General features: G+C 33.4%; 1 protein-coding gene across 4 annotated transcripts; it reads left to right on the plus strand.

Moving 5' to 3' along the window:
• The first annotated feature begins 1,011 nt into the window (after positions 1-1,011).
• Positions 1,012-23,216, plus strand: LOC120624088 (proton channel OtopLc-like). Of its 4 annotated transcripts, none has more exons than XM_039890427.1 (14): positions 1,012-1,125; positions 10,873-10,976; positions 15,768-15,929; positions 17,531-17,692; positions 19,031-19,145; positions 19,232-19,334; positions 19,611-19,727; positions 19,798-20,249; positions 20,326-20,425; positions 20,562-20,734; positions 20,810-20,924; positions 21,105-21,259; positions 21,999-22,145; positions 23,020-23,216. In XM_039890427.1, exons 2-14 carry the CDS (start codon positions 10,873-10,875, stop codon positions 23,191-23,193), a joined length of 2,079 nt encoding a protein of 692 aa, XP_039746361.1. In that variant the 5' UTR covers positions 1,012-1,125; the 3' UTR covers positions 23,194-23,216. The 4 variants fall into 4 exon arrangements, with proteins under 4 accessions (XP_039746361.1, XP_039746362.1, XP_039746360.1 ...); XM_039890428.1 differs by lacking the exon at positions 1,012-1,125 and adding an exon at positions 9,057-9,063; XM_039890426.1 differs by lacking the exon at positions 1,012-1,125 and adding an exon at positions 10,005-10,206.
• Positions 23,217-25,115: the final 1,899 nt, after the last annotated feature.

A 25,115-nucleotide genomic window follows, 5' to 3' on the forward strand; every position in this document is an offset into this window, starting at 1 on the left:
TATGCATCAAAGTCAAATATCCTGCAAATAAACAAAAACTCACTTTCGCATATGTATTATTCACAAAGATACAATCAAAAACCTGTCTGCTATATTAATATCTCTCCTTAATTTAAGATCTTAACTTCAAGTCGATAAATTGTCTCCATCGGGTTCATATTAATACAACTATGTATCCAAAGTGATTTTTAGATGTATCCCATAGAAACCGTGTTTTTTTGCAATAATAAGTAATCACTATAGGTCCATAAATAATTTCTATGCCTGATTATACGAAATATTTTCAGATCAGAAATGTGAAAGCTTGCTTATTGACTTAATTATTATTTACTAGCTGTTGCCCGCGACTTCGTTTGCGTTTTATTTTGCTTTTGATGTGGCATTCAATTTAGTTGTAGTTCTATAAAAAATTAAATATTAAATGAGGGGTTTGCTGCTGTCCGCCGAGGAGTTCTGTCCTCTATCTCCAACCACATTCATCAGATCTTCAGAAAGTTTGGGCAAAATTAAACACATATTATAACCTCTATTTATTTATTTATTTATTAGGAACAACAGACAGTCATGCACAAAAATAACAAAAAATACATCTAAAAATAAAATAGCATTAGCACAAGACCCACATCATTGTCCACGAATTACTAAACTTATATTAAAAAATAATTCTACTCTATAGTACAAAAATATTTTTTTAAATCTATTTTTAAATTTGTCGGAGTTATGTTGTGAAATCGTCAAACACTTTCATCCCCTCTCCTAAAAGAACCGAGCTTAAAATATCCTATATTACTACTATCACTTCCAAGAATATGTTTAAAAAGTTTCATGAGGATCGGTTAACTAGTTTTTGCGTGAAAGCGTAACAAACAAACTTACATTGACATTTATAATTTTTTTAGGGATAGGGATTTCGCCATAATATTTTGCTGAAGCTGTCAATGAACCATAAATTGCGTTTAATTTGGAATCGTGCTATATAAATTCGTCATTTCATTAGCATGTGGACTACCGTTGCGGTGCGATGTTAACGCTACTCAGTAGAAAATATAGCCAAAGATGGTGTTCACCTCTGATTTGACGCAGGGTTTTTTTGTGTGTGTATTACAGTTTAAATTGTGAGAAATCGTAAGTTTTTACCAACATTTATTTAGTAAAATTCATTTTGTAATTTACCTTTATTATTTAACTTTTAAAAGTTATCTTCAGACATTACATCCTTGTTAATTTAATACAATTTTGTAACCATTTTGCAATAATCGAGATAATTAATATCTGTACATTTAAGAGAAACGGTTTAAGTGTTATTTGGGTAACAAAAGTCGTAGCGCTATTAATCTTACCTTTATAAAACTTTACAGGCTTAAATTATTGTATATCCACTTCGCTATTCAGTATTTTTAGTACCCACCTAATCCTATCCTAGTACAGCTACCTAATCCTACTGTAAATCGAATGCAAAAGATAACAAACACTTTAAATCGCCTTATCAAGAGTTTTATTAGCTGAAGGTTACACGTATATGATGAGACTTTAAGGCTCATACTTCGTATTAGTCATATCTAAAATCGGTATAGCTTTATTTAAAACGCAAAATTTATAGAAATTGCCAATATAAAAATGATATATTAAAGTAAACAAATTCCAAAAATCATCATCATCATCGGCCTTTATTATTTACTTAAAACGCATATAACTTAAACGAGATTACTGGTACATAAAACTCAGAAGAAGATTTTGTTTGTCTCACTAATTATTAGCAGATTGTCAAAAACTTTGATTAATAAAAAAAATTGTATCAGTTAACAATTTATTGTTTTTTTAATTTTTTATTTTAATGAAGACTTAATTTTAATGATAACTGTTCGACTGATTGAAGTAAACCTTTTGACTATATTTATGACATCCTATAATGATAATGGTAATGCATTAGATACTGTTTAAAGCATTGTTACATTATCAAGTACATCAGTTTACCAAATTCATATTGCCTATTGAAGGCCTATAGGCGTAGTGGGCAGTGACCCCGCTATCTGAGTCCAAGGCTGTGGATTCAATTCACACAACTGAAAAACGTTTGCGTGATGAACATGAATGTGTTGCAATGTTAAATGCTGGCGATATAAGTTGGGTTTGATAGAAAGTGGCTGAAATGTAATCCAAAATGTGTTATCTACAGGGAATAGAAGGAAAAGAATATCAAAAATCAATCTATCATCGGCCAACAGGTCTCCATAGCAGAATGGGCAGGATTTTAGCCACAGTCCACCACGCCGGCCAATTTGGATTGGTGTACCTCATATGACTTTGAGAACGTTATGGAGAACTGTCGAACTTCCTCAAGATGTTTTCCTTTTGCGTTAAAGCGAGTAATATTTTAATTGCTTAATTTAAATTCAAATTCAAATTCAAATTCATTTATTTCAAGTAGGCCTACTTTATAAGCACTTTTGAAATGACAAGTATGTATGTTTGTGTGACTCTACCACCGGTTCGGAAAGCAGATTCTACCGAGAAGAGCCGGCAAGAAACTCAGTAGTTGCTCTTTTCCAACATCAACATTTACAATCATTTTGCTAAAGACGCGCATAACTCCGAAAAGCCTTTGGCGATATGAATTGTGTTCGTGGGCTACTAAGGCTGTTGACTTGTCTATAAATTGAGTTCATGGAATTCAGTATGGTGTTTGATTGCGTTTGTAGACTTGTTGTAGTTGTGTTACATTAAATTGTCAATAATAACTGATACATACCTACCACCCACATGTTCCCGATAGCTAAAAACGTAACAGCCACTGATAAATACGAAGTTACATTTCAATTTCATGATATTTACATGCAAATATGACGGAACGAACGCAAATTGAGACAGATCACGACGCAAGGCGCTAACTGGTGCAGAGTGATTGTTTACAAAGATCGCACTTGACCGATCGATGAGAGCAAATATATTAGGTAGTAAGTGTACCTAAGCCATACAAAAAAAAAATTAAAGTCACGTTTTTGTATGCCTCAACTCGTTTTCAAGTAACAATATCAAGTTTATGAAACCTGTGTATTCCGCAAAAAATGCATCCAAATAAAACCAGTCCTTTTCAGGAACAAAACATTGTAATGCCTCCTGTAGTCGTATGAACCTGCCCAGCCATTACTTACGGGGAATGTAAAAAAACTGCATTAGAACAAAACAACTTAAATACAATATGGGTACAGATAGACAGATGAGCAAGGTTATTTTTTATCAGATATTAATACATTTTATAAATTCATTACTGCCCTAACCCCTTATTTTTAGTTATTCAATTCATATCGTTTAATTAAGTTATTCTATTTTCAAAAATAGCAGTTTTATAAATAATATACAACGTGTAACAGAATTACAAAATAATTTTGAAGGATGCTTAAGTATATTTCATAAGGTAAAAACCCTTACCCTTACCCTTACCTTACCTTATTATAATATGCTCCATATGATTTAAAATTTTTACCCTGTAAAAATTTTAAATCATATGGAGCATATTATAATTTTTTCCATACACACGAATTCAAAACATTTTAAGAGTTTACTTATGACAACCCTATTGAAGTTAAAAGACCGACACGGGCATAGTACCTACGCTACGCGACGCGTACCTAATAAAGTGACAGGAGTCACTTGACTTTACAATTACATTTAACGCTAGGGTATCTGATTTCTTTCAGTAAACACTATTGCAATGGTTTACTCAAAAAGTCGTTTAGCGTTTCGGTTTTACAGATAAGTTTAAGAGACAGTAAATAATGTACCTCTGAAGAAGTGTCCTTTTATAAAAGACATTAAGGTTCACCATACGTGGGGTTTTCTTCGAGAATAAGATATTGGACATAGGTTTAAGGTGATGTGTGCTGCTAAAAGAGGTTGAAAGAACTTTTAGTGTAGTTCTTTGCAGCGAAAAAAATATATGTTATATATTCTTGACCGTATTCCTGACTGAATGGTTGAACGCTTTCCCCGAAGTTTTCTCGATGGGAAAGAATGTCAAAGATGAAAATTTGAAATAGGTTCATTTTATGTAGTTAAATAATTTAAGATCAAATAACAAGTAATACATATGTATACATAACTAAGTATTTTGTTATTACTCCAATTGTTGGCACAGTTTGATAAAAATAAACAATTCGATTTATGTGGAACTCGATCTCCGAGAATGCAACACAAATTACAAAAAAAAATACAAATTGCAACATTGCATACTGAAATCAAACACGGTAATGTCACGATCTTAAGCATTAGCTTTAATTCTTTCTGTTCTACTTTTATTGCATACAATCGAAGCCAGATATCGAAGTTCCGCCAAGTTGACTTCATAAACCGTTTAGAAGGACGTGATATCCACTCAAGAACAACGGTTGATCTGTCGATCGTCCATCGGTCCTACGTGAGCAGCCCGTCTTCGGTCTCTCTTAACAACGTGTGAGCTACAACTTTCACTTGGCGTCCTATCCAACTTGATCCATAAAGGATTGAGCTTTTATATCTCTTTCCGCGTACCTCTAGGGTAGACAAGGCTCGCTTGCCGTACCCATATTTCGATATTGTAGACCATTACAGACTAAGCACTATTGTAGGCAGGCATTATAGGTTTGGAGACGAACTTTTCCCGATGCGCCGTCAAATAATTGTATTCTCCTAAACTGCTCTTAATTTACCGCGATAGTTTCCCGAGAGTAAATTAGATATGAGTTACTTATATTCTTTATAAATGTGCTTAATGGCTTTTCTTACAGAAAGTTAAGCTTATTTCTGCTAATCCCAATGGGAAATGGTAATGGTGACAAATTCATATGTTTATTTAACTCCTTGTAGAAAAGTAAAAGAACGTAAGATAAAAGCAAATCAAGCAAAAAACAAGTAACAAATGTGAAAGTTGGGATTTAAAAGTATAAGTTAAAATATCTTTAGCACACTAGGTAAGCTACAACGGAAAAAAACAACTATATTTATTGTGGTTCATTTTAAAGTTTAAAGAGTTTAATCGGGAACCCTGAAAAGAGATAAACGGTGAAACTAGAATGCATAGATCATCCATATTGAAGCTTTTTGACATAAGTGCACTAAAAAGGCAAGACACAGTAAATAAAAAAAATAATAATAATAAAATAAATATACACATATCGCTATTTAGCCCCAAAGTAAGCGTAGCTTTTGTTATGGGTACTAAGATAACTGTTGAATATTTTTATGAATGAAATACATAAATACTTATATAATGCACAGATTAACGTCCAGATACTGAAAAACATTAATGTTCATCACACAAAAATTTACGAGTTGTGGGAATCGAACCCACAGCTTTTGACTCAGAAAACAGGGTCGCTGCCCACTGTGCCAATAGGCAATCGAAGATGGGTGGATCAAATATATAATAAAATAGGAAACAAGATAAATTCTATACTCTATAATATATTGAAGCCCATAGTATTATAGGCACATGATTGCTTGTAACTTAGCTAATGAACCAATATTATTCAGCTTTTGTTTGCGTAAAATATAATTATTTCTTAATTCCTTGGTTTTCCCCTTCAGTTTCCTCTGTAAAGTTTGCGCTCGCAGTTACTTTTTCGCTACAATGTTTGTTAGAGGCTTTTTGTTTGAATAAATCACAGCGAGTTTAGAGTGCAGCGACATCTAAGGCATCAGGTGCGATACACTCACGCAAATATTTTATGAAAATACCAAGAACGTCCACCTAGAGACGTGCTACATCGATATTTTTAAAATAATACAACGAGAACAATAATTTATTGTTTTAATGTTATAATTCATTAAAATGCATCGTTCTATGTGCAAAAACGCGGTGATAGCATAAAAGTTAGCTACTGCTTTCCTTTCGGTGTGAACGAGTTCGATCCCCGGCACGCACCTCTTACTTTTCGGAGGTATTTGGGTACGTAAATATAAAATATCACTTGCTTTAAACGTGAAGGAAAACATCGTGAGGAAACCTGCATGCCTTTGCCTCCATAACGTTCTCAAAGGTGTGTGAAGTCAACCAATCCGCATTTGGCCGGCGTGGTGGACTGCGGCCTTAACCCTCCTCATTCTGAGAAGGCCCGTGCCTTGTAGTAGGCTGGCAATTGGTTTATCGTGATGATGATGATGATGACGATGTAAAATATTTAGATGAATTTATTTAATAAGACTATGACCTTACAGATACACTTTAATCTTAAAATAATTGTTTTATAAATATAACCTAAAATAAACTATTTAAAACTAAATAAAATCTAAAACGTCCTCGAAACCACCGCAGCGAGGCACAGTTCCTAAGATGCTGGCAGCATTAGCAGACCATGAACTATTTTTAAAACAAACTAGTTATTGCAATTATTGTTTAAAACACTTTGTTTTTTTTTGTGATAAAAAAAAAACAGTCCAAACTTGTTTTAAATGTGTTCATTTTATATTAAGATTTTTGTTAAATACCTATTGTTAAATAAGGTTATGGTACCGTTTATTTTCGCGGTCTAAAAAGTATCCTATGTCCTTAAGGATGCAAGCTGCAGTCTCAATGCAGAATAGCATAGTGATCGGTGTAGGTAACAAAGTTAATTTTTTTCCCGCGTGTTTTAGGGGAAATCGGATGCTTTAAAAAGTATCATATTCCGTCTTCAGGATGCCTGTCTTTGAGCCAAATTTCGTCAAGATCGATTGCAATGATTAAGCCGAACTGAAGTAACAAAAAAAACAAACACACAGACATACTTTCATTATATACTGCAACTTTTAAATTTATAGTGCAGTAATGGCAAAATTAGAGCAAAAGATTTAAAGAATTTAAATAAATACATAACACCAGTGATAACCCATCTAATTAATACATGCATTGCGACCGCATCATATCCTGATGCCCTGAAGATTGGCATAATTAGGCCCATATATAAAGGGGGTGGTCACAAAATCTTTAACAACTATCGGCCAATCACCATATTGTCATGCATCGACAAGGTAATTGAGAAGTACCTAGGTGATAGTATAAAACAATTCTTGCAAAAACATAACATTATAAACACAAAACAATTCGGCTTCCAAAAAAATCGAAGCACTTCTCAATTGCTATGTCAGTTTACAAATGAAGTAAACGAGTACTTGAATGACAAAAAGCATGTACTCGTTGTCTTTATTGATTTTAGTAAAGCTTTTGACTTGTTAGTGTATGATAAGCTATATAAAAGTATGACTAATTGCGGAATACAGGGACCCCTCCTGGAATGGTTCAAGGATTATCATAGAAACAGAGTTACATGTGTAAAAATCGATAACATCATTAGTAACAAGATAAAAACGACTAAACGAACAGCCCAGGGCTCGATACTAGGACCTACCGAATATCTTATGTACGTAAATGACATGTGTAACCTATTTCAGGAGGGATCTGTGTATCAATACGCAGATGATACATGTATCATTGTCGCTAATCGGGACGTGCGGGCGGACGAGCGCATGATGCAAGCCAACTTCGACACCCTATGCAAATGGGCGCATGATTTAGGGCTGGTGATAAATATTAAAAAAACGAAGGCCATGCATATTCATTCTGCTCACAATAAAGCTCATATAGTTGCGCATGCGCACGACTGCTTGCACGGCAGGATACAACATTGCATTTATACCCATATAGATATGGTTGAGGAGCATATGTATATTGGCCTCAAAATTGACTTTCGTTTTAATTGGCAACCCCATATAAACTATATTTGCGAAAGGCTGAGAGCTATATTTAGTAGGTTATACATACTCAAATATAAACTTCCTTACAAGACGCTGAGATTACTATACTTGGCACTAGCAGACTCAATAATTGGATACGGTCTGAGTAGTTATGGTAGAACATATAAAACATATATTACCCGAATATAAAACCTACAACTAAAAATGTTAAAAACCATAGTACCTAAAAAAATCAAACTAAAATACTCAAAGGAATGCCATGAATTATTCACATATTGTAAATTATTGCCAGTGCAGAGCAAAGTTACGTTAGCTGTACTTAAGGAAGAATTTGGTAATAGACAACATCTTAGACGTAAAGGGCGAGATGGTAATTTTCGGAAACTGCCTAGTTATAAAAAGTTTATTCTACCGAAAACACATAATGTGTACGGAAGAAGGAATTATAAATACATATTACCCAAAATATTTGAAGATCTCCCACCTGCTTTGCAATGTGTAAATGGAAAAAAACATATATTTTTAAGAAATTGTAAAAGACATTTTTTAGCTGATAGTTCAAAAATGCCACTGTTTGATTAAGATTGTTTAAATATTTTTACATTAAGATTAAGTAGTTGAATAAATTTTTTCTTTTTTTTATTTGATATACACTTGCGAACCTGCCATCCCCACCATAAACGCATAGTTTCTAAGGGGATGGATAATTATGTTGGAAAAATATTTGTAACTTTTTATTTTGAACAATAAATTAAAAAAAAAAAAAAATTTAGTAGACATGGATTATAACTTTTTTAATAGTGTTACTTATTTGGATCTAATACATTTAATTAGGCGGCTTTCCAACGACAGAATAACTATCTTGGTTTTTTAGGTTATTAGTACTAAACACAGGGAAGTGGGGGGTTATAATAGGCATGACATCATAAGCCCATAAGCGCCATAAAAAATGCAAATGGCAAACAATACATTGTAAAATGTAATTAAGAAACTCATTTAACTTTCTCGCCATTTTGTATTCAGTTCACAATTATTAGTTTGAGACATAAAAAGTAATAAGTTTTAAAAATATCGAGTGTAGCGTTAGTAGACATGACTAGGAGGCTGGAGGGGTGTCGGCGTCGCGGCCGCATCCTACAGCCAAACGGTAAACACTTTGCTGTAATCTCGAGATGAGAAAACTTTCAGTTCTCTTAATTCAGAAACTTATTCAACAACCTAACAACCTTAGAGCGGACCGCCGCGCGCCGCCCGGCGGACACAAGACAAACAAACTTACTCTTTAATCTTTGTCTTTATTAAAATAAACATTAAAATATCTACATAATTAGATCACTTCTGATCTTTTTGAGTACGGTGAGTAAAAGAAATGTTCTGTGCATAGTTGATTATGTTGTATTGTAAGATATGTATTCTATTTACTTTCTTTAAATTCGATGCAATTATGCGAAGACACTGACCCACAAGGCATGGGATATCCTGGTTTGGGGGTCCAAAGTAATTTAAGTAAAATTTGTGCTTTTGATCGAAAAAATACATTCATATTAATTAAATTTATATAAAAATCTGAGTAATAAATGGTGCCCAGAAATAAAAAAAAATGTTCGTGTTATTTATGGAAATAGCATAGTACTATTTATTGACTTGTCATTTTAGTTTAGTTTGGAGATTTGTACCATTTGTATATCATCCGTATTTTAGCTAATTTCAACAGTGCCTACCTAAAATTTACCTTAGAAAGGTGAACGTCATATAATTACCTCCCTTTATATGGGTACCTTACTTCTATACACTTATCGGCTTTAATATACCTTACTAAGCATTACGCATTAAATTCTCGCGATTAGAAAAAGTAATCATGGATTAGCGTTAGTTAATTTACTTATTTACTAGATGTCTAAACTGTCTTAATTTTGGGCCGTTGTGCGATATTAAACAGCCTTTATCCCTCCTCAATGAATTGTGCAATCACATAAAAAAAACAAATCCGTAGTCGGGGCAGTTCCAGAGATTAGCGCAGAGAAATTTAAAAAAAAAACCACAAAACTTTTTTTCAATATACCTTACCTACAGACATACATAAAAGCCAAAATTTTTTCTATATAACATCACGTTATTCAACTTATTGACAGTGTGAAGTGGGGCTTCAGAAAGTAGTCGGTGATACGAACAAAATAGATATTATAGGATTATGTGTCTATCATTATCAACAATGCTGAGCCATGATAACGATCTCAGTGAGACATCACCGTCAACAAAATCGCATTTTGCCGCTCAGTAATCACAGAGCACCATAAGATACGCATGTCTTTAGTACGAGAGTAATATCCATGTACAGTTTTAATGGGATAAAATGAAAAAATAAAAACATTCGCCAAAAGCAATTTGGATGTGCCGTGTCAATTCAATTACTAACGCCGAGCGCTTCAGTACCTCGTTGAAGATTAGGGCAATGAAAAAGTATTGCAGGAAAAAACCTAGCAAGCATTTAATAGACAGGTAGGCAATCTAAGCTTTTGATTATGTTTCAAAGTTATCTAAAGTTTATTAGTACTCACTACGTTTTACGTTTATCGTTAAGTAGATATACTATCAAAGGCTTTGTTAAGTTTATTTTACTAGAGATCGCTTAGTGGTTTGCACACACACTTCACACTTTTCCAAGTACTCAATTTACTTTAAAAGGGCTACGAAATTTTTCTTCACGCCTTAATAAAGTACCGACAACATTCTTGAAAAGAAACCAACACCAAAGATTGTTTTTGAAGTTTGAAGAAGACATGCTGTTTCATGAATGCCATGAAGAAGAACATATTTGGAAATGTGATACTTCTTCCTTTACTTTTTACAATCGAAACAAGAGCAATATACTCTACCTAGTCTCGATATCGTCCGACTCTGGCCAAACCTATTCGTTTCATAAAAACATACGAATCGTTTACGGTCTACATAAACACTATATTGGCATTACATATTATAACATCTATTTAAATAAAATGTTTACAAATTACGAGAACTATTTACAGAATATACAATTAAAAAAGGTAATCTTTACATTTGCGTTTCTTTGAAAACAGCTTAAGCAATATGAGATATGTAAGGATAATTCAGCTTGTTTTGTGTCTTTTATTAACAAGGCCAAGCGATAATGTTGTCATTCCGCAGATGAATTCAGCCAAGAGGATTCCACTGTGTGAAGCGACCGAGACGCGTCCGGCCGTCACTGTCACTGACATGGACACCGTGCAAGAGGAAAATGACAATGACAGGTATGTTATTAATAATAGAACTCAGGTTCATTGATTATTAAATGAACTACAATTAAAGTCAGTTCAGTCGTCTTAAGTCAAATAAAAATAACGTACAAGGCGCGATCATCAACTGCATTTGATCTCTAATTGCGCACTTTATGCATTTTGTGGCGTAAATTTTCACACCTGTTTGTTAACAAACATAGACAACTTTAACTAAAGATTCGAAACTAAGATTTTCGTAGTTAATCAACATTTCTTAAATATAGTTCAACCGGTACGAACCACGATATTATATTGAGTTGAATATTATCGTGGTATGTACCCGTTGAACTATATGTAAGAAATGTAGACAACTTCAAGTTTTCAATATAAATAAATAAATAAATAAATAAATATACTACGACAATACACACACGTAGCTTGTGTTATGGATACTAAGACGACTGATGAATATTTTTATGAATAATATACATAAATACTTGAAATATACTGTATACATATACTATAGGGTTGTCAACAGCATGTTACGATTAGAATGTAATGGGTAATGGGGGCCCTTCATCCTTATAAACATTATAAATGCGAAAGTGTGTTTGATTGTTCCTTCTGTACACCTTCACTAAACAAGGAATGAACTTGATTTTGCGCGTAGAGTTAGTTGAAAGGACAGTGAGTACATATGCTACTTTCATTCCTTAAAAACAAACGATTCCCATTAGATATTTAAAATTCAGTACTAAACAGCTGAAGAAAACGGCGTAAGCTAGTATAATAATAGTATGTACATTCTCACGGAAATTAATTTATTTAATATCAGTTTTGTTGATATATTTATTGTAACTAGGGTATCAGACTCTACATAGTATATTTAGAAGTAGAACCAACTAAAAAAAAAAAATATTCATCGTCTCGTGCTTACCAACTTTAAGAGCATGGTGTCATACTGATGTCCTACTTTTACGTTATCTACTTATATTTCCGTGATTTCATCTGTATCCATCTAGTAATCGATAAGAGTTGTTACTTCGCGCAATGTTAAATTGAATCATATATTTCCACAATAATTCGGCAAGAAAAAAATACGTTTCAGATTGTTAAGTCTACATTCTGGACTGATATTCAGCCTGACAAACATTCACTACCATAATATAGCCTAAGTTATTCACAGATGTATGTTGCCAGTACTGTTATAGTTAAAACTCTAAGCTATATAGTAGACATTTTCCTTAGATCTTTCACTACTATTTTAGACCTGCCAATTTATTTTAGAATAGAGAGTTGTGTAGGTACGAAAGAATAGCCACATAAATTAACACTGTTAATTCCTTAACGTTACATATTAAATTGAATTGGTAGACGTACCTATGAAATCGAACCCTCTAGAGATAATAATATATCACTGAAATTTAAGAGACAGGACCTTTTATTATTATTATTATTGTTATGATAAGTTTTTGCACTAGACTTAAAAGCTTGATCAATTTAACAGTAAGAATTATTTTTAGCATGCTTCTCGCCATAAAGTTAAAATATGCTAACGATTTAATTAAAGTTTCTTTTAAAACGCCTTTTTGTTCTTTGTGTTTGTCAGACTAACGCTTATCTTATGAGATCAGTTGCACGCATACTTCTTTGTTTATAAAAGAAATATCATGCTATAAATCTTCCTACCTTTTGAAGACTGCTACGCTGCATAGAATATTAATGAATCATTATTATAAATAAAGCTATTAGGTATTAAAATATTAAATATTATAAGAGGTACAAACTTTGATAACGGACAACGAACAAGTTAAATATATACAAACTACCTGTGCCTTTCAACCGCATATAACTTTATTAACCTAATTTCTGTAACCTAACTTATCCAAATATATAAAAGCGAGTTACATCTGACTTACTCACTCACTGACTTAACACGAAAATACATTTATTAAGATTTTTATGAACGCTTCATGTGCCCGTAATAGGCCTACATGAATAAAGAATTTTTGAATTTGAATTAAGAGTGGCAACACTTTTGAAACATCAATATTACCCTAATTTCGAATTAGTTACCCTACCATCCCGTTTGGAAGGCCGATTCTACCGAGAATCCAGCAGGAAAAATGCAATAAGTAAAAAAAGGCTTTTATTATTCCTTGGCTGACAAGTGCAGACAAAATAAACAAAAAAGAGCATAATAAACAAGGTTTTGCAAATTTGTTTCGTTAAATAACATTTTTTTGAAAAATTGTATATGCAACCAAGGACCCCTTGTGAGTAAGGGCCACACTCTCAATATCATCTGCCCACCGTTCTTTTGGGCGGCTAAGTTTTCTAATGCCCTTGGAACCCCTTCATAGAGATGTGCGTTATGTACATTTATTATTAGTGGCGCGTGCGACGTGACCTGGTTTCTGCTTAAAATAAAAATACAATTCGCTTTTATAACACTAATCTCGATTCAGCGATGGGATAAAGCCCATAAGTCATTGTTACTGAATAAATAAACCTACAAACAAACAGATAATTTTTCGAATTTATTAGATATGTAAATAAACAAAGACTTCATACATGAATGTTTTATATTTTTGAAATTCAAAAGATACAGATATTTATGCAAGCTTACAGGAAGACCCCATTTAGATGCACAATGCATATTTGGAGATTTGGCGCTCAGTATTGGAGGCGAAATAGCTCAACAAAGAGCTATATCGTCACAATCGATTTCTATATTCGGTGCTTTATAGGGTGATAATTCTATAGAAGAATTGCATAATCTTATTTTTTTATCTTATACTCTGCTGCTGATTATTCCTAATCAGAACAATTCTTTGAAGATACAAAATAGAATAAAATAATCTAGAAAGGCCTGAATAAAAGAACATCACATCTAGTAAACAAATAAATAATGCATATCATGTATGTATACATCCGTTATATTTATTTAATTTTGCAAATTGAATACAGAAAGCGCTTTCGATCAACCTGTATAAGATAGGAAAGTATGAAATGCATACACAAAGGCGGATTTCGGTGCAGAGCCGGCAAAATATTTATGACGTTTGATAGACCGCTTTGTGTCGCATAACGCCGTTCAAGCTTGTCTGCTCTCAGGGAAACTCAAAAACTAAGCTCTAGAGGAGTTGGTAGCTCTGGTATTTTATTCACCGAATCTAAATCCGACACGATTTTTTTGAAGTGAATATTTTACCACAAAGCTGGACTTCGCAGTTTCCTATTTTAGAAAATCCAATAAACATATATTTTTTATAATTAGATTCTGTTTTTCTAATCGGGTATATAACCAATCAATAAAGATAGGTAAATTTAGTAGAAGTAGATCTCGTCTGGGTAAGTTCTACTGCCATGCTTAATTCTGCCGAAAAGCAGCGTGCAGACCTGAACACAGCAATAAATACATATAAATACATATACTACGACAATACACACATCGCCATCTAGCCCCAAAGTAAGCGTAGCTTGTGTTATTGGTGCTAAGATGACTGATGAATATTTTTATAAATAATATACATAAATACTTAGATATACATATAAACACCGAGACACTGAAAAACATTCATGCTCATCACACAAACATTTTCCAGTAGTGGGAATCGAACCCACGGCCTAGGACTTAGAATGCAGTGTCGCTACAAACTGCGCAAACCTGCTGTGTTCAGGTTTGAAAAGCGTGGTTTCCAGTGTAATTATAGGCACATGAGGGTTAATACCTACACCTCAGGTTAATGGCCACAGGACGGCACGTTGCAGGACGTTTTCCTTGCATGCTCTGCGAAGTTTCGCTCTATTTATAGGCGATGGTTTTCCGCCTACCATCAGTTGGGCCATCCACTTGGTCCACCAATGACTACAACAATGATTATAAAAAAATCATCATGAAAAAACCGTTTATATAAGATGGTTAGGACTGGTCACAACAATGGTTTTAAACAGTCACCTGTCTGACCGAAAAATATTGTTGTGGTCGAAAAGGTATGAGGATGTATGATTTTGGAACTTGGTTGACCAACTTTTGAAACTGTTTCCAATTTGGGCATTAAGCTTTCCTCCGTGCTTTGGCTTTGGATAAGCGTAACCTAAAAATCTGATTTTGTTACCTATGCCCTCTAACCTACACTGAAGAAAGCAGAGGGGTTGATTCCTAGCTCTAACACAACTAATATTGAAGCACTAAAGTGGAGTGGTTTTTGAAAACCACTCCACTTTAGAAGTAATTCTCGAACAGGTGATTAGTCACTTCATTCCATTTAGTAGTGGACAGTATTTTACCTCTAATGTAATCTTGACGTTTAGCATAAAATGGGGAAAATAGGAAAAAAATTATAAAAACTTTCCGCGGGAGGTGGTTTTCACTTTTTTGGACACTATTCACTGCATGCAATAATGGCTGAATGCTTTCTCTATGATTATAATTCTGTGTGTAAAATATCACATTTTAAAATTTTAAATTCATACTTACAAAAAAATTCGGATTAAACAGGATTTGAACCTGCGCAAATGCGGCCTGAGCGCTTTACGACTAAGCTTCGTATATCGTGAACCCGATGCCAAAATTTATATATGTATAAATTGATATATTTATATATATATAATTTATATATTTTAATTTTAATTATTAATGAAAATAGGGGAATATATAAATTTATTATATATTCCCCTATTTTCAATCTGTCAGATAGTCGCAGGTTCAAATCCTGTCCGTTCTGAAATCTTTATACCTCCCTATGCATTTATAATTGAATAATTTAATAAAGTTTTGTTTTTTTGTAATTGTCTTTACTGTCTATTTTTACCCATCAGTGATGAATCTTCATACTCCGACTTGGGACACCTTAGGGAGCGCACCCAGGCAATGCTAAGTCCAGTTCAAGAACCGCTTCTTCAGAATTCAAACTCGTTACCGAACAGTCGACGTGTCTCGCATGATATAGATTCCAAACTGGCTGCCAACCTTAACACAAGGTATTTATATCAATAATTATTATAGTAAATAATTAAATAGAAGGAAATCGACCGGCCTGTTTAAATAAGCCTTGTCTACAATTTACAATCTATATGTAGGTATTAAAAGGAATATGTAATAAATGCAATAAAATTATTTATCTACTCCCATGTCTTAAGTCCTCTATAAAAGGTTCTGAAACGGTTAGCTTATTGCCAACATTAAAACACCCATTGTCTTAGTAACCATTCTAACATCCAAAAGATGATATAATGTTGTACTGAATTTCATTATAACACTCCTTGGTTTTTTTTTCGATGCAAAGGGTTTCTCACAGACAGCCGATTTCTTACTGCTCGATGCGTACTCGTATGTGTATGTATTTAAAAAAAAAACGTAATTCACGCGCGTGCCCGGCTAAACGCCGCCATAAAAAAGGAGGTTATTCAAATCCCCGTTATTTTTCTTCGATACTTTTATTGTTTTGTGTACAAAAAATATAAAATTATTTATAATTTTGATAGCACCACAGCCATTATATCTATATTTTTTAATTAATAGGTATATTTTGCGAATACCATAGAAAATAAAAGATTGAACTGGTAAATATAAATATCTCGCCGAGTGCCTTGGGATTGGGACTTATTTAATATTATTATTTCTTTATTTATTTATATTATGGGAGTAGATTAAGTATTATATATGCAACTGATTGTGAGGTATTAAAAGTGTTGCATGAAAAACTTAAATTACATTGTGGATTGTCAGTAAGGTAAAGTTAGTTAATTTTTAACGCACTTTAATTTGTACCTAGGTCAATATTTTGAGAGAATAATAATGATCATTGTGGCATGCCAGCATAAACTAATATATTATCACAGAGAAATAATAATCAAGATAATTATTTTAGTTTGTGTTTAGATCTTGCAATGAATACCACTCAATGTTGATATAAACTGATTTTGACGGCGTATTTGAAAAGTTTTACTGAAGTATAACATTGGGAATATGTTATCAGATACAATCTGTATCTCGGGTTTTAGTTGAACGATTTTTTTCACCAAGGCTTCACTCCATTCCTTACATGTTTTATTTTGTTTCAAGAACTTTTAACTGTAAAGATCGTTTTTAAAAAATTAAAAAATAAAAGCATAAAACATTAATTTAGAATATCTGTCTTTGATCTATTTGTTTTTATCTTTTTCATCACATTTGTTTTTTCTCTATTTTTAAAACACACTTTACACTAAACAGTAATGAGAAGATTGCTTACATTATAAGACAATTTAGAAATAAATTCAGAAGTACAAACAAACTAAAAAATACGCTTGGTATAAAAAACTAAACTAATTTCTACCTTTTAGTTTAGTTTATTTATAAAATGTCTACAAAGTTTGAACGAAATCTGACCGTCTAAAGTGGATCAAAATAGCGTCCAAAGAAGTCGGTTACAAACAAAAAAACATACAAGTGAGGCTAATATAAAGCGTGTAAAAAAGGGTACATACGTAACAGTTCTCACGCCTGACATGACTTTAAATGAACTTATACTTTCGGCCTACACCAGTTTTCCCACCTTTTTAAATTTTCAATAGTATAAAGCATGCTATATTATGTAAAGGCGACCCTCGGCGATAATCGCAGCATTTCGGCGACCATCCCAAGCGCTTGCACTATGCGCTGCTACTCAAAGACGTTTCCTATCCGAGCTGTCGCCGAATTCGCGAACATCTATGGCTTCGACCCACGAGCATCCAGCGTCTGCCACGGAAATCATGGGCCAGTAAGCTTTAAATGTTACAATACATTAAAAAAATATATCAGTGACTTTTCTAACACCAATTTCATGTCAGTTCTAACTGCATGTATCATTTATTTTCATTATCTTGAATATTCAAGAGAGGGCTATACATTTATTATACAGAATAATTCATATATATTATACACATAATATTAGAAATAAATAAGAGAAAATGTTTTTTTCGTCTTACAACAGTAACCTTGTTAATATCTAACGAAAAAAAAACATAATAAAATATTTATTATCGCATTAGAATCCTCCTACATCTTTCCAATGGCGGGATCTATTGGATCAATTGCGGCTTAAAAAAAAATCAATCAACCTCAATTATTCTACGATAAAGTTAAAACACATTTTTTAAAATAAGAAGGTCAAACAATTGCGAAACAGGTTCAATACGTATAAAGCATTATGAACACAAAGCAGGCCAAACCCTCCGAGCGTTAGATAGCACAAATACAAAACTTGGACTTCATCTCTATAATCTAACGTGATCCTTTTCAAACCTCAAGAATAGAATTACATTAAACAATAAAAAACCGATTAATCAAATAAATGTTATACCAACGAAAAGTAAATAAATTATTGTATTAATCAAGCTTGTATGCTATGTGCTACAACTCGCGATAAAATAGTACTAACTTTGACAGAAAATATGGGTGTTCTCCGATGAATACATCTAATCCCTTTCAAGTTTACTGGCATGATATTATGTATTATGATTGCATAAACAATGCATACTTATGTGATAATAGCAATCGCGATAGATTTGCTGTCATTTTCCGTTTCCAAACCTCTTCGACAGATCTTTATGAAATTTTAATTAGGACCCATTTTGGCATAAAACTCCGTAATATTTTTTTGCGTACGCCCGAATATACATAAGAAAACATCCAAATTGATAACTTCCTCCTTTTTTAAAGGAATTTCGTTAAAAAAAAACACGTATATTATACACGTATGCAGCGAGATACAAAGTTACTAACATTCTTGTATAAGCAATATTTTGCATTGAATTGATATTAAAAGGCTCATCGTGTCTAAAATAGATGTAGATGAGAGACCTACTTATTAACTATGCCGCTACCTGCATTATATACCTGACAATACTCGACACCTACAACGCGTCCACACAATTCAAAAGCATACCCTTAGTTATTTACAGAGACTGGAGAGACTGCTTGACAATGCTTTTGTTAGCGTTCTACAAACCGCTTGTCAGATCGCGATCATTTAACATTTTCATTGTGTTCAGTTATATCATAAATGTATCGACATAATTACGAAACATTTCAGTTTTTTAATGTTGGCTGTTTTCAGCGAAGCCTTGAGCAAAGCATTATCTGCTCTATATGCAAAGCTTTTGGTAGTACTTGGGTTGGCATTTCCTGTAACTGAAGTTATTGCCAATGGTGTACCAGATGCTTATTATCAGGTAAGGTATTCACAAAGGAAAAATATATTTATTTATTTTACTTCCGATGGCGACCAAAGTTTATGTGGTATTTTAATATTTTGCAGGGATTTTACATGTATCTTTACTTAGTATCACTCATATTTGTGATATTTCAATATGCGAATTTAATGAGAGAAAAAGCATTCAACATGATAATTAATAACCGAGGTAAGGATACGTGAACTAAGCAATTAGGTTTGCCTTAGGTTTAGTAAAATAATAAAAAAACTCTAGCCTTAGTAATTAGTCCCATTTGCGTAACAAAATGCGACATTAAAATCACATCTTGTTTGCATAATTACCACTGCAAAGAATATTGCCTTCTTAACTTCGTATTCCACTAACGTTTTCAGTCATTCATATAATGAGTTCTTCTTATTTTTTTATGATTATTTTTAAAGGTCTGTCAAAATGTGTAATTAAACAAAATATGTCTATTTTTAGATGTAATAGTCAAAGAAGATAAGAACGGTACTGGTAGAGCTACACCTACTGAAAGGTTGAAAGAAAAGGAAACAATATCTCGTTATGGAAGTTTTTATTTAAGACTCGGTGCTATAGGTATAATTGTGTGACATCTCTTTAATTTATTATTTATTAACTATGTGTTTTATATCCTATTTTTTGGCAGCTTTTGGCATCGGATCAATGGTATACAGTGGGTTGGAGTTCGGAGAATATTTTGAAATGTCTGATCGCTGTCGTTCAGTTCTTTCTGCGCTCACTCCAGCGTTACGTATGACACTAACACTAGCTCAAATGCAGTTCATATTTCTTACAAACAAGGACATTGAAATGGGCAGTTACAAAATGATACAAAGATTTGGATTTATGCACATGATCGCAACAAATCTGTGCGAGTGGCTGTACGTTCTCGTTGAAGAAACAAAACATGAAATTCATCATCTTGAACATTCAATGTTCGCGAAGTCTAATACTGGTCATAATAGTACTAATGACATGCCATGTCGACGATCAAATATTATGGGCACACTTGTACAAAATGCATCTCCATTCCTGTTCCCATGTACTATTGAATATTCCCTAATCTGTGCTGTTATTTTGTATGAGATGTGGAAAGAGGTAAAACATTAGTATTTTCAACTTATAAAGTTTAATTCAACCATAGTTAACATTGCTAATTTGATGCCACTTTCAGGTGAAATGTACACCTGCAGATTTCGAAAAGAAATTTCTGTATCCAAAAAACAAATCACGTAATAATTCAGTTACACCAGAGAAAATTTTACAACAATTTGGTTTGTATTTTATTTTAAAGATCGATAATATTTTGTTTTATATCATTAAATGGCGATAAGTGAACAATTTAATAACACTGACGCTTGAGAAGATGAAAACAGTCTGGCAGATTAAAAATATTGAGATTTTTTTCAGCTGGCATGCTGGGTGTAAGCTCTCCTCATGGTAGCCGAACAGCACTGCATCATTTTTCAGTGGATTGTTCACATGCCCACAGAGGTCTATTTGCTGGAATACTTCTTATTGTTTTGACCATTATATCATTAATCATGTTCTTCGTACTAGCAAACAATCCTATCACAGTCAATGTAAGATGAAATAGCTAATAATATTCTTCTTTTTGAATTAATTTGGATGACATTGATAGTTATTACTTTTTGCAGGACGCAATATTCGAAGTTAACATATGCGAGTTAATATTGTACACGTTAAGCATATTAGCATCTGCAACTGCATTAAAACAAATGAGAGTACTTCCCTACAAAAGGAAAACTCAAGGTGAAATCTATATTACACATATTTTTAATTCAGTTTTTAATTATTTACTTAATTCACACTACAAAGTAATTTGGAAAGTTACAGACTTTAACAAATTGTAATTGGTATTTACTTTTTGTGATATGTATCAAGGCTTCCTAAGGCCTGCTTTTATCGAAAATTGTTTTCTTTTCTTTTCAGCTGTTTTAGTATTAGATACATCTTTATTAATTCTTGCGCAATCTGGCATGTTCGTGTACTGCATGTTCAGCCTTATTGGGTGTCACCACACGGTCAATAACAGCAATGGTTCCGGTCTCACAGGTTTTTTCTCTGAATTTTTATCTTTGAATCAGGTGATTAATTTATACGCATAATAAATAATAAATATACTACGACAATACACACATCGCCATCCAGCCCGAAAGTAAACGTAGCTTGTGTTATGGGTACTGAGAGAGCTAATGAATATTTTTTTTATGAATAAAATACACATAAATACTTATAATACACAGATAAACACCCAGACACTGAAAAACATTCATGTTCATCACACAAACTTTTTCCAGTTGTGGGAATCGAACCCACGCGGACTCAGAAAGCAGGGTCGCTGCCTACTGCGCCAGTCGGCAATATTTTTATATAACATTGATTCTAAAACGTGTTATAAAAGCGCATATCCTACTATTAAGCTTTGTCTAAAGTTAAAAATATTTTTTTTGGGTCGAGACATTGGTGATCCGATGTACCCTTCACCTTCCCTTGAAGCCTCGGAGAGTAAGGTTATGGTATTAATTCATATCTAAGGCAACCGATAGACATCCACTTCTGGGCATAGGCCTTTTGTATATATGATCTTCAGGAATTGAATTCAGAAATTAGGGTCCTAAAGTTTTCCGAACACTGCCTATATTAGATTCAAAAATTGATTGATTCGATTTAAAAGTGGAATCCACCTCGGATAGGCAGCCATAACTAAGTCCGGAAAATCGTAATGACACTGATGATGATGAAGATTATTGGTGTAGACATAAATCAACAATCTATGAGTATACAAATACAATGAATATTAATGATAATTTTATACTTTTTCAGACAATTTTACAGTCTTTATTTATAATTGACGCATGGTGGCGTAGAAGTAGTAATTCTGAGCAAAGAAGGAAGAAACCAGGCAGACAGCTGGTGACTTTTCTTCTTGTGGCAAATATGGCTATGTGGGCAATTAATACGCTTGAAAAGGTATATATTTTTTTAATTTCGAAAGTTAGAAAAAGAAAAAGACGTAAGTTAAATACTTTAGTAACTGACTTGGAATGCACAGAATAAAGAACATACAGAAACCGTGTACACGACTAATATTGCAGCATCAAAAACCATTCTACTTTAGTAGTGTTTCTCGGACAGGCAGAGAGCCACTTCACTCCATTTAGCCGTTGACAGTAATTATTTTACCTCTAAGGTTCTAAATGTTTACCATAAAATGGGGAAAATGTGAAAGTTTGTGAACTAGTAACCTTTCGCGGGTATGAGGGTTTCACTGCTTTTGAACACAATGCACTGAATGCAATAACGACTAAACAGGGTTCGGTATGTTCTTAATTCTCTGTAGGAATCGATTCTGTATCAACGTAGGTAATTTTGTAAAAATTTGGCTACATTCCATTGCGAATTCGTTATGAGCGCAGAGTTATAGTAATTATAAAAAATCTTAGTAAAGAAAACTACTTTGTAGTCACTTTCCATCCAAGAAATTTATTCGGTAAATCAAGCAAAAAAATTGTTTTTATCAAAATTGATTTAAATTTAACGTAATTCTATACTAGCTTTATAATAACAAACAACATCACCAAATTCAAATTCAAATTCAAATTCATTTATTACAAGTAGGCCTACTTTATAAGCACTTTTGAAACGTCAAGTATGCATGTTTGTGTGACTCTACCACCGGTTCGGAAAGCAGATTCTACCGAGAAGAGCCGGCAAGAAACTCAGTAGTTGCTCTTTGCACCATAGCACTAGAATCTGGATAACTTCAGCATTGAACAATACGACTCGACTCTTCAACGCACTTTTTTATGGTTTATGTTGAAATGTTTGTTCTTTCGTCTAACAGAATCGTGCCGAATTCCGACCAGCTCATCTTGCATTCTACGGACCTTGGGCGTGGACAATCATCACCCATGTGTCCATGCCGCTCGCTATATTCTACAGATTCCATTCAACAATCTGCCTCTTCGAGATCTGGAAAAACAGCTTCAAAAACAAACCACTATATTTAAATATATGACATCACAAAATGTTAAAAGATGTTAAAATAAATGGATTAACGATCTACATTTGTTTGTTTTTTTTAATCTTCTTTAACTATTACCATACTGTAGAGGTGGTAGCACAGTGGTGGTAGGCCGAGTTTGAATCACAGCACGAACTTCGAACTTTTCTAATTTATGTGCGTTTCAAGCAAATAAAATATCACTTACTTCTTCCATCACTTGATGGAGAGACCTTCGCCGAAGGACGATACGAAGGACCATAATGTTTTCAAAGATGAGTCCACCGATCCGCACTGGACCAGCGTTGTTGACTACGGCCTTAACTCCTACTCATTGTGGGAGGAGACGCGAGCCCCATAATGGGCTGGTAATGGATTAATACGTCAGGATGAAAACCATCTAACGCATATTCTAGCCAAGCGCGGTCCGGTCCGTCTTGGATTGCATCAACGTTTGATAACAACCATGCACTAATCAAAATATTTCAGCTTTTATGTCGTGAGGTAGATGATGTTTTGCACCTACTAATGGCGTGTCTTCGGAATCACAGCTTGCGAGAAACACTAACCTACGAATATTCATTTTATGAACATTGGCTTTTTAACTCTATTATTAGCGAACCGTTGAGCATTTCGGCAATGTAACTTTATAGATTCGTTGGTGATTCTCTCAAATTGCTGTAGTTTAAGATTTATTTTTATTTAGAATTCATATTGTGTGTAACGATGGGGCTGATATATAGGTAACCTATAAAAGTCCCTTAAATAAATAGATTAAAAAAAAAAAATTTTAGCTGTAACTCCTAACCACTAATACAATCCAAAGATGGTTTCTAAAATATGGGAAAAATTGGTCGAATGAAAAATCGAATAAGTACTAAAAATATGACTAACACGTTACAGTCTTATACAGAAATATTACAGTTGCTTTGTTAGATAATATGTCCTAATCCGGTAGAATTTCAGGAATTTACTAGCTTGAAGATGATAACAATAAAGTAATTTTTTATAGATAGCCGGTGAAAAAAACATATTTTCCAACGAACAGACTAAATCTTTAAAAAAGAAGTAACAGACGAAGTTTTAAATTGTTTGGTCAAATTTCCGCCGAACGTGATGAAGCATTTAACGCATCGAATGCTACCCTTTGTCACGACCAACAACTAACAACAATACTCGTTAATTGTTTGCATTTACTCCACAGCTATATAATTGCTTCAATGTAACCATCAAAAGAGCAAAACCAACGCTGAATTTCTGCTGCGAATTTCAAATATGCGAACACCAAATTTTCCATCTAATTACTAGTTGACTAGACAAACAAAATCTGTTACTCAACATTGAAATCATATATGCGTCATCGCAAACAGTCATAAATCTTTACGATGCTTAGGCTTGCGACGTACGCCGAACATTTTTGGACAGAATCACAATTTCAAATAAGCGGTTCCCAGGTCGGAACATCAGTAGCGGATTCCATCTCAGATTTTATCAGTTTATTTCCTGAGACTTCAATATCGTGAAGTATCTTATCTTGCAGAGTCGGATAGATATACTTACTGTGCTTAGGCATTCATGATAATCATCATATGGGATTACTTTGTGGGAGCCGAAAATGCCAAAGAAACGGATAAACTCTAGAAAAACATCGCATACGAGTCCTATCACACGTGTTGATTCGAAGAAAATCCTAAACAAAATGGACGATTTTATTGAACAATGGTAAGAGATTCTTTTTTCAATGTAGGTAACATGGTCACTTGACACATAGAAATATGATGATGATGTATAAATAAATTTATCATGAAAACATTATATATAAGTACATACATTATACATATTATGACAAATTGAGAACTGTAAATCATTCTCAATTAGTGCTGTACTTTTGAAACATTAGTAGGTGCTTAATTGGACCTCTTACCGCTTTGATATAG

Source organism: Pararge aegeria, chromosome 5, assembly GCF_905163445.1.
Source record: "Pararge aegeria chromosome 5, ilParAegt1.1, whole genome shotgun sequence".
Lineage (NCBI taxonomy): Eukaryota > Metazoa > Arthropoda > Insecta > Lepidoptera > Nymphalidae > Pararge > Pararge aegeria.

Excerpts from the sequence above, each read along its gene's own strand:
- LOC120624088 (XM_039890427.1), top strand. The coding sequence starts at position 10,873 with ATGAATTCAGCCAAGAGGATTCCACTGTGTGAAGCGACCGAGACGCGT. Across the intron at positions 19,728-19,797 it reads TTTAAGACTCGGTGCTATAG|CTTTTGGCATCGGATCAATG; the intron begins GTATAATTGTGT and ends ATTTTTTGGCAG. Across the intron at positions 20,735-20,809 it reads ACAATCCTATCACAGTCAAT|GACGCAATATTCGAAGTTAA; the intron begins GTAAGATGAAAT and ends TACTTTTTGCAG.